The 17,720-nt window shown below is 42.5% G+C and overlaps 1 protein-coding gene and 1 pseudogene across 1 annotated transcript in view; one reads left to right on the forward strand and one right to left on the reverse strand.

Moving 5' to 3' along the window:
* KLHL3 (kelch like family member 3) overlaps positions 1–17,720 on the forward strand; it is a 122,529-nt gene that overhangs the window by 33,348 nt on the left and 71,461 nt on the right. Inside the window, exons 4-5 of the mRNA XM_003782165.3 lie at positions 2,360–2,481; positions 13,649–13,811. Coding sequence (XP_003782213.1) covers positions 2,360–2,481; positions 13,649–13,811 — 285 coding nt within the window. The remainder of the gene's footprint in view (positions 1–2,359; positions 2,482–13,648; positions 13,812–17,720) is intronic.
* Positions 5,674–6,636, reverse strand: LOC105887207 (annotated as a pseudogene).

The raw sequence follows: 17,720 nt of genomic DNA on the forward strand, positions 1-17,720 counted from the left end.
TGGGTGCAGGAGGACACTGCCATCTTTTTCTGCTCTTTGTGTTGAGGCCTTTTTACTGGCTTCCACCAGCAGTCAAAGGAGGGAGAACAGAGTAGAGAGTCTGGGGTCTACCTGATGAAAGTAGCAGACAGGGTTTGGAATGTTTCCCTCCCCACCTTCCTCCCTGTTCCAGAGTCATTCAGATCTAGAAGTGTGTCAGGCTGGGAACTGGGGATTGGTGGAGGAATCATGTGCCATCCATGCAGCTTGGAGGTGGGTGTCTGCAGCCCACATGCTGTACTGTACTTTATTTTCTTGGCTCTAGTGCATGAATTCCACAGAGAGAAAACAACCACCAAGGCTCTGTTTTTACACATACATTAGGACTTTTGAATCCCTTGTTTCTTGTAGTCAAGTTGCCCTTTATTTCAGTCTATGAAGACACATGTGGTGCCTGTCTTTTTCTGAGATCAGTAGCCCTTGTTGAATGAGCCTGGCTCTAGATAAACGTGTGTTGTATAAGGCATATAGACTGAAGTCAGGGCCTCAGGACCATGAAACTGTGGTGCTGCCACCACCTTTGTTCACAGACCTACCTTTCATCCTCTTGGATTATTATCAGTGCCTCCCAACTGTCCTCTTTGCCTGAATCTGTCTTCTGCCCTGCATCCAAATTTTCATTCAAAAATGCTCATCTGTTGATGTTATCCCTCTGTTTAAAACCTCTTGGTGGTGCTACCCTTAGGATAAAACTACACTAGTTTACGTGACGTACAAGACTCTGCAAGTCCTGGTCCTATCTTCCTCTCCAGCTCCTTTCTTTTCACTGTTACCCCTTGTACCAATCTCTCCCAAGAATAAGTAATCTTGGCTTGGTGCCTGTAGCTCAGCAGCTAGGGTGCTGACCACATGCACTGGAGCTGGCGGGTTTGAGCATGACCTGGGGCCTGCCAAACAACTATGACAGTTGCAACAAAAAAATAGCCAGGCATTATGGCGGGCACCTGTGGTCCCAGCTACTTGGGAGGCTAAGGCAAGAGAATTGTTTAAGCCCAAGAGTTTGAGGTTGCTGTGAGCTATGACGCCATAGCATTCAACCGAGGGTGACATAGTGAGACTCTGAAAGAAAGAAAGGAAGGAAGGAGGAAGGAAGGAAGGAAAGAAGGGAGGGAGAAAGGGAGGGAGGGAAAAGAAAGAGTAACTAACGTTTAATGAGGGCCATTCCCGATTTTTATCCTTTTAGCATTTCCTCCCTTTGCCCTTATAGATTCCATGTCTATCTTCTCCTTCCTCCCTTTTCTGCCTATGGAACTCTTCTTCATCCTCTAATGTCCAGCTCAAATGTGACCTCCTACTATGTTACCTAACTGGAGTTCTCAGACAGAGTCTGTTGCTTCTTCCTCTGTGTTCTTAGGATTTAGTATAGTGTAGTCGTTATGAGTATGGAGTTCAGAGTCAGAATCCATGGGTTTCAGCCCAATTTTGTCCCTTCCTATGTATATCACTGTGGGCAAAATTAATTACTTACTCTCCTGTGCCTTAGTTTCTTCATCTGTAAAAATGGGGATAATGTTAGTTAATCTCATATGTTGTGAGGATTAGAAGAGGCAAGACTTAAAATGCTAATACAGTGCTTGGCCATAGTTAGCACTCAATAAATGCTTCTTATTCTTGTTATTCCTCTACTAAGCTCTTTTTTTTTTTTTTTTTTTTTTTTTTTTTTGTAGAGACAGAGTCTTACTTTGTCACCCTTGGTAGAGTGCTGTGGCGTCACAGCTCACAGCAACCTCCAACTCCCGGGCTTAGGTGATTCTCTTGCCTCAGCCTCCCGAGTAGCTGGGACTATAGGTGCCTCCCACAAAGCCTGGGTATTTTTTTATAGCAGTTCAGCCGGGGCCGGGTTTGAACCCACCACCCTCGGTGTATGGGACTGGCGCCCTGCCCACTGAGCCACAGGTGCTGCCCCCTCTATTAAGCTCTTATCACTGATTTCTATAAATATTTTTATATATCTGCTTTACTAGTCTTATGTTCCTTGAGGATAGGAGCATATTTTGTTCACTTTTCTTGGCCGTGTATGTAGAAGTTTATAGTAAATGTTGGTTGAATGAATGACAGCTCACAGACTTGCCTTTAAAATGGAAATGGGCAATAAAGTGAGGAATGCTTAAGATTGGGTTTGTGGGTGATCACAGAGGCAGTATTGATGTGACCTTGATGTCATCTAGTTTGTCTTTCTCCATGCCTGAATTCCTCTACTCTCTTATCAGATCATGGGCAGTGCTTTTATGTTTCTAAGAGAGGCTGGATTGCCATGTGGAAGTTAAGCAAAAACTAGGTGCCATGTTCATGTCCTTTTTGTTTTTGTTGTAAACTATAGGTGACATGTCTGAGAGTAAAGCCAAGAAGATCGAAATTAAGGATGTGGATGGGCAGACACTGAGTAAGCTGATTGACTATATCTATACTGCCGAAATTGAGGTGACTGAAGAGAATGTTCAGGTAAACTTACCCCCAGCTGATAGCGCAGTGTATTGTCCACTCAGGAATCACTCTTTTACATTATTATTTTATTTAATCCTCACAACAACCAAATCAGTCATTGAAGAGGAAACTAAAGCCCAAGAGAGGCTAAGTGTCTTGCCCAGAGTTACATGGCCAGTAGGAGGGCCAGTTGACCCCCAAACTCATGCCTGCCTGGTGTGGGCAGCATTCTTTTAACCATTAAGCCATGATAGCTCTGAATATGCCTGGGCCCCTGGAGCAGAACATCTTTAACTCATGTTGGTTTGAATCTTGTAAAGGAAGAGCTAGAAGGTTGACTGACTTTTTTTTCTTCACAGATCATTATCTCATCTTAGGGGTTTTGAGTATTATATTGTGAGACTTTAAAATTTTTCCTGCTTCAACATTAGTCATCCAAATGCCTCTGAGCCCATGGAGGGGCCAAGCACCAGGACTGAGTCTCAGCAGGAGAGTGTGGTTGTGAAATGTATCATCTGCCTTTTCCTCCTTTCACTGCCCCACCTTTTCCTCAGCCATCTGGAGTCTTGAATGAGGAGCCAGTGAAGATAGTGCTTCCCCCAAAGGAAGATGTCTTTACTGTGGGACATTCGGCATCAGCATCATGCCCCAGTAAGGGAGAAGGGTGAAGGTGTGGTCCACTCTTAAACCCTGCAAATTACTGGGCTAAATACAGGCAAGGGGCATACTATTTCTTTTCCTTAAGAATTTACTATTTAGAGTGATAGAAATTACACGTGTTATGAAGGTCTTTTTTTTCTTTTCTCTTCTTTTTAAAGCACAATACCAACTTACTTGTTTATGTGTGGCTAATACCTCTCTAGTGACCAAAATACCTGTTTACCTTATTTTATTCAGCACACTACCCCTTTTTCCAGGATCAAGATCTTTGTGAGTCCGAATTGATAATTGTTATTCTTTCAATTCAGAGTTCCTGTTATATGCCAGACACTTTGTTGGTCACTGAGGTTGTAATAGTCAGTAGTAGCAATTCCATTGCTTGCCCTCCTGGAGTCTGCAGTCTGGTGATAAAGACAGACATTCATCAAATAAGCACAAAGTAATAATGTCTATGCACAAATTGTGATATGTACTCTGAAGGAAAGGAACATGGATCATACAATGAGAGAGAATATTAAGGAAACTCAATTTGGATGAAGGGAGGAGATCAGGGAAGGGCTCTTTTAGAAGATAAGGTTTAAGATAAGACCTGGGAGATGAGTGGGAGTTAGCTTGGTCATGAGTAGCTTGTGGTACCCATAAGGGATCAGGGTGTAGGCAAGCAGAGTCTGATCCACACTGCATTTGGAAATGGAGAATCTATCCCTACAATAGAGCCTGCCTTTGTTTCTGGTCCCTGAGACAGTCTCTTGGGTTATATGATTTCTGTAGTGATTTGGTCTAATCTTCCCCTCCCTTCTTTAGTTGAATTATATTTTATACACAGTAAAATGCACAGCCATTCAATTTTGTTGCTGGTTTCCCATCCACTGTAGTTACACAATAGATCTAGTAACAGAATTCAAATAGCTGAATAACTTTGGGGCAGTAACAATAAGTACTAAACAATATAAAATGAGTATAGGGGAGGCTATAGAATTGTATGAGTGGAACCATCTTTCTTTTCTTTTCATCATGTATTTATTTAACTTTTTTCTTGTGAAGTACAAAGTATTTACAAATATGGATCATTTTTTTTTGGTCACAGTTCTTTTTATTAATAGCAAATAAATACTTATTTCAGTTTCAAAGTTGCTATACTAGAAGATGCTAATAAAAATGAATTTAAATTAATCACTTAATCCTGCTTTAAGACAATGAATGTGGCTTAAAAGAAAGTATTCAACATCATTGCTTATAGGTCTTTCAAAATTTGTTCTTAAAGTTTTTAGAACATTCCTGTCTGTAAAATATAGGAATTGCTGATCTACATGAGAAGGCCTCTCTGGAACAGCCAGTGGGGAGTTAAGTGATCATCATGAAAGGAATCAATGAACATTCAGAGTGCTAACTTGGACTATGCAATGATCCTTCCCTTCCACATTAGTTCAGGAGAGATGTTTCTAAGCACTGAGGTATGAGGAATCATTCTGTTGTTTGCTTTTAAAATTGGTCTTTCCAACTAACAACAGTCAGTCTCTGGCACAAATGCTATTGGTCCTTAATGTCCTGTGATTTTAGGAAATTCAGTAAATAGTTTGGATTTAGTTCAGTTCAATTCAGGTTTAATAAGTTTTACTACTTTGGCAGAATAAGAGTCTGCCTTATAAAATATATAATGTGTAGGTAAATCATAGTCTTAGAATACTGCAATATTTAAACCAATATCTGTTTTAACAAATGTCTATAATTAGAAGAAGCTGATGAAACTAAATCCAAAGTTATGACAAGGGAGCCTCACTCTTACTTGAAATTATGTTGCTTAGAGAACTTTAAAGAGTTTGTGGCAGGCTGGGCATGGTGGCTCATGCCTATAATCCCAGCAGTTGGGAGGCCAAGACAGGTGGATTGCCAGAACTCACAGGTTCGAGACCAGCATGAGCCAGATTAAGATCTCATCTCTAAAAATACTGAGTGTTGTGGCAGGTGCCTTAGTGCCAGCTACTTGGGAAGCTAAGGCAAGAGAATCATTTAAGCCCAGGAGTTTGAGGTTGCTGTGAGCTACAATGCTACAGCACTCTACTGAGGGAGACAAAGTGAGACTGTCTCAAAAAACAAAAACAAAAACAAAAAAAGAAAAGAAAAGAGCTTGTTTCCTGAAAAGCCATTAAGGGGAGGCAAGGCAGCCCCTTTTCATTTTTATTTTAGGATTTCAATTGATGCCAGACCTGAAATTAGCATTTCTAGATATTTTAGAAAAGTCTGAAAAAGTGTTAAAAAGTCTTCTATTGCAAAGGAATGTCAGCGACTAGTAGAATTTCCTAATAACACAAAGACAAAGTCAAGTCCATCCACTTTTGATCAGATGTCAAAGGAATGTGAGGTGCAGTATTATGTCAACCCTTAATTGGAGCTCTTGCTGACTTTTTCCTCTATACTGTTCACTAATGTGAGTAAAGTGGACTTCTTGAGAGCATAATGTTTGATGGCCAGGACCTCTTTTTCTTCCTAAGTGGAAACACAATAGGTAAGGAAGTAGCGGAGGTAATATGGGAAGTTACTCTTTCCAGCTCAGTAGTAGTTGATAAAGCCCATATATGCATTTGAGAAGCCCATGGGATCCTTTAGCTGTGGGTAGTGGCTAATGTGGTCATCTAGCATCGACACTGTGGACCACGGCAGCATTTTCCTGTATAGCTCCAAAAAGTCTGCATAGGGATTTACAGGATCTGATGGCCCATAGATAAAATGAATGGGAATAGATACAAAGGCAAGAGCTCCCACCCAGTATATTTTAAACTTCTTCCTCTGGTTTATGTACTGTAAGAGACTGTCAGTGACTAAGTTCCCATCATTGTTGTGGATCCCTGCTCACGTGTCCCACAGTTTGTTCTTGGAGGGCTGAATGTACAGCCCAAAGACTGGGGTGAGGCCTTGAGAGAATACAAAGTTCATCAGCCACATGAGGATGGATAACAGCACGTCTCCATCTTTGAGTAGCTTTTGGAGAAGAGGATGGTGATTCTCAGGAAAAATATCTTCATTTGACAGAAACTCTTTATGGTAAGCTGACCAGATCAGTTCTTCTTGTACCTATAGATTAGCTCCTGAGCAATAGTACCTCCATAATCATGAGACAAAGGATTGATCCTGTGGTGAGGGAGCCGCAGAAGTGATTACGTGATGTTATCTTGCTAAAATATGGAATAATGATGAGTTCCTGGTATGTTACTGAAGCCAAAGCCTAAGAAATCAAGAACAGTCACTCCATGAACCCTCAAGGTCAGACTTTCCCAAATCTTGTACCAATCATAGCTGAATGTTGAAAAGCCATGTGAAAAAAAGCACAACTCTCTCCAGGCTTCCAACCATATCAACAGAGTCTTGGTAGAAGATATGTAGTCCTTTATAAGAAAAATTTACCTGAAGATGTACATGAGTGGAGGGCAGGGGAAAGCAGAGGGGTGTGATATGCAGGTATGCTGCTGGCAAGGGAACAGCCAACAGTCCCACCTGGACCTACCACATCCACATCCTGTGGAGGTGATCTCAGCGTACAATGGCTGTGTTATCCTTGCCTGCTGCAGGGCTGCAAAGCATCGGGAGCCCATGGTGCCTGCAGCAGTGCAAGGTGGCTGGCAGCAGGGGGATGGCCATGGCCAGTAGGGCATGCACTGTGGCACTCTGTTAAGCAGGCATGCTGCAGCCACAGGTATACACTGGAATGTGCTGTGGCTGCTCCAGTTATGGATAATTAGAAGATATTCTACTCTGAATCCTTATTGCCTGGCTAGGTAGTAACAGGTGGTAGTAGTAATAATAATGTTATAAGTAATAAATAATAATACATAAATAATAAGTAAAAAGAAATAAAGTAAAAAGGTAATCTTTGCAACTTCCCTCTAACCCAGTGGTGGTCTCTCTCCAGTTTACAAAACCATTTATCTTAGAGCAGTTAGCAGCAGCTAATCCAGAAACCTAGAGAAAAATGGCTTTATTGCTGCTTTCTAAAACAACTTTGTAAGGGAGGGGAAGAGGGCTAGATAGATGATGTACAGCTCAGAGGAAATAGGAATGAGGAAGAATTGAGTATGAAAGAAGACCCAGGCTCCTACCTTGGCTTAGCTACTAATTCAGAGTGGTCTTATCCTACCCTTTCCCATTGTAGGGTGTCCCATCTGTAAAGTGAGGATGTGGGACTCTGCCTGCCTTTGATTTGTCTTTTCTCTCTCTAACACCCCTCCAAAATACCTCTCCAAAACAGGAATCCTAATACAAGTAGTATCCATTCTATTGGGTAGTCATGAGTTATGCTGCTTGTGCTCAAATCCTGGTCCACCATTTTCTGGCTGTGTGACCCTAAGTAAGTCACTTAACCTTTCTGTGTCTCAGTATTTTCATCTATAATATGGGCATAATCACAGTATTTAACCTCACAGGGTTGGTATGAGGATTCAATGTATTAATATAGGTAAAACACTTAAAACAATGCCTGGCACTTGGTAAGTAGTAAGTGTTGACATTATCACCTAAAATAGGGAGGTGGTGGTAGAGTCATGTATGTATGGAAGGCTTTGCCTGGTTTCTCCTCTGCCTTGGTGCTTATTGAGACTGAGGGGGAGGAACCAGATAGGGAGCAGGAGCCATGGTATGGGGTGGGAGGCAAAGACTAACCCAGTCTGTCATGGGAGTGGCTGGGAATTCTCCCAAGTGAGGGATAGTTTGGGATACCTTCTGCCTACAATGTGCCCAGAAAGCTTGGCAAGGACAGAGGCCTGGGCCAGTGCCAGCTGTTATTTGGAGAAGAGGGCCCTTTAAGAGTTCTATTAAACAGCTAGATGGCGGATAGAAGCATGGTCTAGAAGGCATAAGGCTAAGGGGGCTGTCGTAATCTTCTCCTTCCTCATGGTAGACCATGTATGGGGTCTCATTGTTTTATTCCTTTTTTTATTGATTCATTTAATACATGCTTTCCTGAGCTCTTGCCCTGTGTCAGCAGACATTGTGGGCATGCAGAGAGCTATGACAGGCTTTTTTCCCAGGGAGCACATGGTCTGAAGGTACAGACAGATGGTTAAGCAAGTAGGTGACCTATGTTGTAGTGAGGCCAGGGAAGAGGTACCCAGGAAGCAGGAAATAGTTATTCCTACTCTGGTAAGGATGGCCGGCCTCATCTGGCCATCCTTACCAGATCTTGTTTAGGCCAGATTTTGAGGGAAGACTGGGAAGTCAGGCCTGCCTCCCATGCCTACCTGTCTGTTTCCACTGGCCTATGAACTCCTCGAGGGTCCTGTTGTATTCATCTGTGTGTATGTGGGAGTGGGGCTGGGGGTAGCAAGTGCAGAGGCTCCACTGGGAGATACCATGTGGAATCTTTAGGGAATTGTCATTGTTTGGAAGGAATGTGATATACTAATTACAGTAGAACCTCCGTAGTTGACCATCTCCTTCCTTAAGTTGACCTAATGTTCATAGATGGACATGTATCACATGTGCATATCAGTAGAGTAGGCCTAGTACCTTATACTGGTCACCTCTGTTTGTTGGCCAGTTTTTTAAAGTTCCTTGAGTGGTCAACTTACAGAGGTTTCACTGTATTTCCTTTTCCTTTGTCTGCCTCACTTTAAACTGTGGTTAGGTCAGGGGTGGCCTTAGAGGAAAACAAAATAAAAAAGATTAAAAAGAAGAGAGTTTGGATCAAAATGTAGATTCTTCTTCATGTTGTTATGTATCTGCTAAGGCAGTTGCTCACAGGTTGTCTATGAAGACAGGATCCATTGAGGATTTGGTAGATTGGGAAGATGACCATGGAAGCACTGGGCCTCTTCTGCATGCCTTAGAAACAAGAATCAGAGACTAAGGCTTTGTTAAATGGCTGTAAGAGCTACACTCTTAGTCTCTTCCCAGCCACACATACTTTGGAGGGACCCTGAGTTGTCCTTCCATGGTGGAAGTAACAACAGTCCTAACTGATACTCATTATAAGCCAAGTGTGTGCCAGTAATTTCACATGCCTTATTTCATTTAATTTATAACCACTCCATAGAATATGCTAATATGATGCCCCCCTCCAGCTGTAAAAACCTGAAGAAACTGTTGCTGAAAGGGGTTAAATAACTTGCCAAGGTCTCACAGAGAGTTAAGTGGTAGAGTTGAAGCCAGCTCTCTCCAACTTATTGTGCTCTATGACTGTGGTGAATTCTAGTTTCTTGCTAAATGAATAATCAGAACTTTGGCTCAAGTTGTAATGACTTGTAATAATAAAAATGGATATCAACCGAGCCCTCCCTATATACCAAGAATTGTGTTACCTGCTTTAAATATATTATCTCATTTGATCCTTACAGTAAGCCATTATCGTTCTCATTTTACTACTGAGGAGACAGAGGCCCAGAGAGATTACATAGTTTGTCCCCAGTTACGTGGCTAGTCAGTAGAGAGGTCAAAATCAAAATGGCGCAGTACTATTCTTCCAGCACTTCTGTTCATTTCTCTCTCTCTCTTCCTTTCTTTCTTCTTTCTCTCCGTAGATTTTTATTTAGCACTCTTTTTGAGCCTCTCACTGACTTGGGCAGAGGTGCTGGGTGGTCTCAGTACTTGGCCAGCCAGCACTCTCACTGGCTTGGGCAGAGGTGCTGGGTGGTCTCAGTACTTGGCCCCTTGGCTGGTGTCTTCTCTCTGTGTGTGGCCCTGCCTCCCTAGAATTCCAGGAGTAGGTGCTTTCTGAGGCAGGGCATTTCCTCTTGTTTTTGCAAAAGGAAGCAAACCCTGTGACAGGATATCCTCTGTTGTGTTTTCATGTTATCCAAGGGAGAGAAAAAATAAAACGGCCTGCACATGAAAAATGGAGGGAAAGCCATTTGCAAGCTGAAGGGGAACCTGTGAACTCTTTGCTCATGGCCATAGTTTTCTAAGAACTGTAATGCTGAGGTGGTGAAAGGCAAGCTAGAAGCTTTTTGCTTATGGTAATCTTCCAGTCTGATGAAGGCAACTACTTTTCTGGTCTCAGCCTCTCCCCTATAGGGACCAAGGGTATACCTATTGCTCTGTCTACAAGGACAGTCTTGCTTGAAGCTGAAGACCTGCACTTGGCCTCTTGTTCATAATCTTGTTACTGCTACTGTTTAGGGAGTAGAGTTTCAGGCAAGATAAGAGAAGAGGAAATCCCCTCAAATCCCTGTTGATTTGGGGAGAAGGAACTGAAGATAGCCACCTGATGGATGTTTTGCTCTCTTTTATTTCAGAGACTTTGGGAATTTGTTTTGTAGTTGGGTCCAGACTCCAGAACTCCTTTGGGGCCCTAGTTTATCCTTAGATCCAGAGTTTGAGCAGTGATATATCTTTCAGCTTTCAAATCATCCCCCTTAGCATTCTGACTTCCTTGACATTTTTTCACGCCTTCCTGTTTGAAGCAAGCAGAGGGAAGAAAAGGGCCTTTGACTCATAGCTAATCACAGTGTAAGATCAAAGAAAGGGAAGAAGCAATTAAAGGAACCACAAGCCCCATTCATTTTAGGAAGTCAGTTTGGGAATGCTTTAGGTCAGGAGTAGACCCAAACAGGATGGGGGTTGTGGAGAGGTGGAAGAGACTTAGAATTTTTGCCTAAGTGGGTATTGTAGACAGTAGGAAAGTTAAAAGCTATGTGGGTAGGTCTTTCCAGGGAGGAGATTATTTTTTTATCTTTTTATTTTTTATCTAGGGAGGTTTTAAAAACCGAAAGTGTAACCTAATGAGTATGTTCAGGAAATATTTATTATTTCCTTTCCTGGCTGTCATGAGCTTGAGTATTTAAGCACCAAACCTTGCTGCCGTCTTCTTGGAAGAGGAGAAGGAACTGTGTGTTGCTGGCATGATCTTTTTGGGAGTTGGCTGGGAATGCAATCTGGGGGCAGACTGGATTCTCTGAAGTCCTCCTGACTAGGATAAAGGACGACTGTGTGGCATTCCTGCCTTTACTTAGCTGGTCCTTGTGGGGCTTGCCATACCTCTGAGTAGGGTGTGTGCTGGACAGCTTTTGATGACTTTCTCTCCCCTACACGCTTAAGGTTACGGGTTAGAGGTTACTTCTCCCTAGGGTGAATACTTGTACCAGTTTGCTTAGAGCTGAGTGGTTTCCTGAGATGTGGGATTTTCAGTGCCCAAACCAGTAAAGTCCCAGTTAAATCAGGATGATTGGTCAACCTGTGGCCTTAATTCCAGGCTTTGTAGCTGGTGTTGCCCTGGGCAGGTGTAATGGAGGTCATTTGAGGACTTGGAATAGAGCTTTCCATTCCTCATGTGCATTCAGCAAGAATGGTTAATAGATCTCCATTTAACTTGCTGGCAGAGACTAATCTGGTCCTGGAATCTGTTTAACCAGGCTGAGCAAGCTCATAGGTTAATTGAATTTCCTGGTTTATGGCTGTTTAGTGGAAATGGAGTGGGGATAGAACTCAGGGTGCTAGATTTGGATCCCGGCTGTGTTCATTTATGGTCTAAAACTCTTAGGACAGGGTGATTTTATCATTTCTCAGGAAAGGAGCATGTTGTCTAGAACTTAGCTTCCATGAGGGAGAAATTTAAGTGGGTGGGGGCTGGGAGGAGAACTTTCGTTGTTGAAAGTAGGCATTTAGCTCAGGAGTATGATGCTGATAGTGCATGCTCTGGTGGTTACTGCATGTGAGCAGGGATAATGAAGGGTGACCAATTGTCCTAGTTTTAACACTGAAAGTCCCAGAAAACCCTTGTGAAACACCAGGACAATTGGTTATCCTAGTGGAGGGAAAGGCCCAAGAATGGGCAGTGTGGTAGAGTTTTTGGCTTGAGCAAATAGAGTGATCAGAGTCAGAGCAGAGGACTCAAAGCTGTTTTGGAAGATCAGGGCCTGTAATTTAAATCACTTAAAAGGCTTGTAGTGCTCTGAATCAAGAAAAAAAAATGCATCTGCATCTCATGTCTTCCTTGGCAAGTCCTTGCAGATAGGAACAGCTGGGGTTTGGTTGGCTTAGTCACTTTCTCTGAGAGCCAGAGAGGCAGCTGAGAGCAAAGGCCTAGGAGAGGGGATTGCTTTGCAGTAAAATGGATGCTATGGTTCGTAAGTTAAGCAGCCTTAAATCAAACTGCTCTGCAATTTTTTTTCTAAATTTCTATTTGGAAAATCATTCTCAGATTACCTGCCCCTTCCATAGGTGAAGGTCAGGGAAGCAGAGCTGGAGTGGAGTAGGACTTCAGTTTTCTGTCCTATACTTTTGATCTAGAGGGCAGGGATCAGCAGCTGTGGGAAAGTCCTGAAACTGGATAGGGGTTGGCAGTCTGAGGACTAAAAAGGTGAGAATTTAGCTGGCCTGCTCAAGCCAGTCTTCCCTGGCTCTTAGGAAAAACACATGTACATAAACCTGAGCAAGGACTATTTCTGTCTTTCAGGATGCAGTATGCTCATGTGTCCTGCAACGTTTTTAAAAAACAAACTCAGCCCTCTTTTCTCTGAGAATATACCCAAAGAGGTTCTCTATTTTCTATCTGTTGAATGGGAGAATAAAGTATGGTTGCCTAAGTCCTGAGGGATTTGGGGGTGAATCTCTTATTCTGGTAGACTGAAAGTTTTGTGAGAGCAGGAACTATTTTATTTTGCTTAGTACTGAATCTCAAAGCCTAGAGTAGCGATTTTAAACTGGTGTGCCATGGCACACTGGTGTGTTGCAAAAATTTTTAAGGATCATTAATTAAATTATTTTTGAAAAAAGTTCTAAGCACAGTAAGTATATTCTTTTCTTTACCCTTTTTTTGATCAACATAATTTAAGTATGCTGTGAAAGTTTAACAATAGGTTCAAGTGTGCCGTGAAATAAAAAAGGTTGAAAAACCATGGGCCTGGCCCATTGCCTGGCCCAAAGAGGCTTAGTAATTAAGTGGAGAAGGAGCTAGTGGACAATTCAAGAAGTACTTTTCTAAGTGAGGACAGAACACTAAAGGTTGTGAGGCAGTAGTTCTCAAACTTGGCTCTACATTTGAAATACCTGAGGAGCTTTAAAAACATCTCATTGTTCAGGCCACATCTCATACCGTTAGGTTAGAATCTTTGAGGGTGGGAACTAGGCATCAGCATTTTAAAAATTCTTCAGGTGATTCTGATATGCAGCCAAGTATGAGAACATTTACAGTAGAGTATGTATGTATATGTGTGCACATGTGTATAGGATTTTGTTAGTAAAATGGTGTTTCATAGACAAGCAGCTGCAAGTATCATCTGGAGTCTCATTAGGAATGCAGGCTCTCAAGCCGTACCCTAGACCTACTGAATCAGAATCTGTGGTATGCTCCCTAGGGATTAAAGATCGAGTGACACTGCTATAGGGATAGAGAGAATCTGTTTAGGGGCTGTAAAGTAGAGACTAGTGGGAAATAAGGCTGGAAAGCCAACTGGGATATTTGGACCTGTTGACCACAGTGTAGTAGAAAGCCATGAAAAGATCTTGAGCATGGGAGCTATATAATTGGAACCATGATTATGGGAATGAGTCCCTGCTGGTGGAATTTATTGTTTCAGAATGTCACCTTCTCTTGCAGGTACTGCTCCCAGCAGCCAGCTTGCTGCAGCTCATGGATGTTCGCCAGAACTGCTGTGATTTCCTACAGTCTCAGTTGCATCCCACCAATTGCCTGGGCATCCGTGCCTTTGCAGACGTGCACACCTGCACTGACCTCCTGCAGCAGGCCAATGCCTACGCAGGTAATAGGGAGCTGGGCTGCTGGACCTTGTGGGTTTAATCACTTGGTAGGCCATGGGCTCCTTAAAGATTATGAGACGTGGTCTCTGCTGTTAAGCAGCTATGATTTCGTTAGGAAGATGAGATACAGGTGGAAAGATAATTAACAATGGACAAGTTTAGCTCATTGGCAAATGAATATAATTAATTGCCACATGGATGCTAGAGACTAATATTTATGAATGTAGAAGAAGAAGACCAGAGCAGTCTTGGTTGGGGATAGTAAATTGAACTCCGTCTTGAGATGAATCTTTTTTGCTTAAGAGAATCTTTTATTTTGATCACAGTGTTGAACAAAGCAAAATAGTGTTTGAACACTATTTTAAGAGTCAGAAATGCAAAATTTATAATGATGAGCATGACTCCCCAGCTCTACCTTTCCACCCCAAGTCGGTTCTCCAGAGCCACTTACTTTCAGTCCTAAAAGAATTAAAATATAGGTTCTGATTCAGCTAAAAGCTACTTCATCTACTACTCCATTTATCTAAATGATATTTGTATACCACTTTTTTTTACTTATTAGTTTTAAATATTATCTATTGGCATTTTAAGAATAAGACTGAGCTTTTACATACTTTCCCCTCATACACATATATTTATCCCCTTTTTATTCTCTAAATATTTTATTTTCTCTAAGGTGGGTAGATTGATTGAGCTCAGGAGTTCAAGACCAGCCTGAGCAAGAATGAGACTCTGTCTCTACCAAAAAAACAGAAAAGCTAGCCAGGCATGGTAGTGCACTTTTGTAGTCCCAGCTACTTGAGAGGCTGAGGCAAGAGAATCACTTGAGCCCAAGAGTTTGAGGTTGCTGAGAGCTATAATGACACCATGGTACTCCATGCAAGACAACAGAGTAAGACTCTGCCTCAAAATAAATAAATAAATAAAGTTTTTTTAATTATAAAAACTATAATTTTAATGCATGATTTAGCTCAGTTGTGGAAATATTTAGAGAATAAAAAGGGGATAAATATATGAGTATGAGGGAAATGAGTCTGGTCATTTTAATTGATAGATTCAGTAATGGCTACCTCCTTCTCTTGCAGTAAAGCACTTCATTCTTCCCTTTGCCCAACATTGCTGTGGCTGCTGTTCTGTTATGTCTTTCCTGTGTGGCTGGTGTCTGGAAATGAGCTGAGGACCTGCTGACTGTCCACTTGCCAGCTCTTTGTGCTATGTTAGCCCCTCGTCCACAAGGTGACAAGTGTTTGCTCTATTTCTTGTCACCCTTATTTTTTTCTCTGACCAAGCCCCTGACCGTAGGAGCCTGATCAGACTCTGATTTCTCCCTGGAGTTTGTTTCTGAGAGATACAAATAGAACCCATTGCTAAGGTGGTCTTGATGATGTTTGTGAGGGCATCCCCAGTAGCCCAGTTATGAATCCTGTTGATTCTTTCTGGCTTGAACCTTTACTCTGCTGTTTTCTGTTGTCCCTCTTGTGCTCTCTTTCTCCTGCATATTCCTCATTCCCTTTCTGCCTTTTCATGTAAAGCCCTTTTTCTCCCCAGGAAGGCTCCCCAGTCTAACCTTTGAAGAGACCATTTTTTGAGGGATATATGTTCAGGCTTTGCTTCAGTAGGAGCTGAGAGCTTGACCAAGGCAATCATTTGCCAGTGTGGTGGCACAGGGAGAATGTTTAGATGTTAAGAATTCTCTGTCTCCTCTTCCTTACTTCTTTCGACTAGTCCTCTCCTCTACAAAGTGTGTATGTGCTTGTGTGCACAAACAGTGCATATCCTATCTTTTTGAAGTTGACTGTTATGATCATCCAAGGTCTGGGGAGTATACTGAATCCCCTATCTTTAACAAAGGTTCTCAGGCTCTTCTGGACTGGCTTTCCCCACACTTTAAATATCTGTGTTTTCTCATTTTGCTACTTTCATTATCTGGTGATGAGATTCATCTGTGGGAGAGTGCAAATGATGCAATTGGGAACACATCCATCATCTTGGTGCTCCCTAGTCCTGATACCATCCTAGTGATTGGGTTCTATCAACACTGCAAATGTGTGTATGCAGATATCTTGATGAATTATCTTTAGCTAGTGTTCACTGAGCTTTCACTCCGAGTCATACCCTACCTAAGCATTTTATGGGCATCCTCCCATTTAATGCCTATAATAGCTAAGGGAAACCAGGGCACAGAGAGGTAAACTAATTTATTGCAGCTACACAGCTAGTAGGAACAGAAGGCAGGATTCACGCCCAGATAAGTGCTGACTCCAGAGCCAGAGGTTATAACTACTATATAGCTTCTAGGCCCAGTGTGGACACAAGGAGGCCCCATGAATCAGTAATTGAGCAGTGTGGGTGGCTAGAGTTAGCATCTTCCATTGGAAGTATGTGCCTGGAAGCCTGTACCATGTAGTTACCAAATCCGAATAACCAGACAGTGTAGACAGACGTCTAGCTGTCTGCTAGACACAGGATGTACAGTCATCTTGGGGCGGGGGAAGCACCATGTGTGTGTCTTTTTCTTTTCCCTGTTGGATGGCTCCCTCCCAAACACTTGGTGCCTGTTCCCTCACTGCCTGAGCAAGTCATCCTACCTTTTCTGGCTGGGTTAGCATGATCTTCAGGCTGAGAGTCATCTCCCTGGAGTGCAGGCTTTCTGTGCAAACTATGACCATCTTCTAGGTGGCTTTCTTTGCAGCCCTCAGCTGTGCACAGCAGGGAGGTAATATTTTTAAAATGGTATAATGCAGAAGTTGATAAGACCACAATGAAAAGACATTAGAAGGAGTGAAATGAAGGTAAGATTGTACAGTGTTTAGAGAAGGAAGTAGAAAATGATTATCCATACTTTCTCCCTTGTACCCACTCACTGATGTGGGCCTGCTTTGTTCCCTTGATATTGCATTCCCAACTTCAGATGGAGCCTGGTGTTCTCTGCTATCTCTGCTTCTTGAGACTGATCTGATACCTTATTCCACTATAAGTGCAGGAGTGTAGGCACCCAGTAGGGTCACACATACAAGGGACATTGTGGCCCCCTCCTTTAGTTAGGAGGTGTTTTAAGTAGGCAAACTACAACAGAGACCTTCCATATCATAACTAGGCATCAGACCAGCCAACACATTGGAGTTGAATGACCCTGGGCCTGTTTTCTCCTCTCTAGGGCTGGGGTAGCACATCCTGCCCTATATCCAGGGGAAACAGAGGAGAACACCCTGCAGAAGTAGACATCACCTGGGGCTGTGCTTTGGTGCTTCCCTGCCAGCCTCTCTATCTGCAGTGAGAGAGCCTCAGAGATGGGTCCAAGCCGGAAAGACAGGAGTCCTTGGGTTACACTGCTGTGGACCACATGCACTCTGGGTGAGGAGGACCATTTCTAGGACTTCCAGTTTTGGTTTTCTTTTTCCAGATGGATAGGCAAGTATGTCCTATCCTGCCTCCTTCCCCTCCCCAGTCTCTGGCCAGCTGGGCTCCCCCTTCACTTGTCACTCCCCCAGCTTTGCCTCTGAATTCTGTTCTTTTCCCTTTTCCTCCAAAATGCTTTCTTTCACTGCTATTATTTTAATAAAAAAATCCATCCCTGATCATTAGAAAGAAAGCACATGGGTAGAAAGAATACACCAAAGTCCTACACAGAGAGAACCACAGGTAGCACCTTGGAATTTATCTTTCCAGATCCTTTTCATTGTATATATGTTTTCCAGCATAAAAAACATTCTTAGTAGTGCATTCTGAATATCTTTCCATGTCAAAATATATTTCTATGGTATGTATTTCTATACCATTGTTTTAAAACTTTAGAGAATGTATTGCATAAAAGCAACTTCTACTCATTACAAAAAAGTGCAAATAGTACACAAAGGTATAAAATGCAAAGCCCATCTTCTTCCAGGCTCCCTCTCTGAAGGGGGTAGAGG

This window comes from Otolemur garnettii, unplaced genomic scaffold, assembly GCF_000181295.1.
Source record: "Otolemur garnettii isolate 467f Iridium unplaced genomic scaffold, OtoGar3 scaffold00003, whole genome shotgun sequence".
Taxonomy (NCBI): domain Eukaryota; kingdom Metazoa; phylum Chordata; class Mammalia; order Primates; family Galagidae; genus Otolemur; species Otolemur garnettii.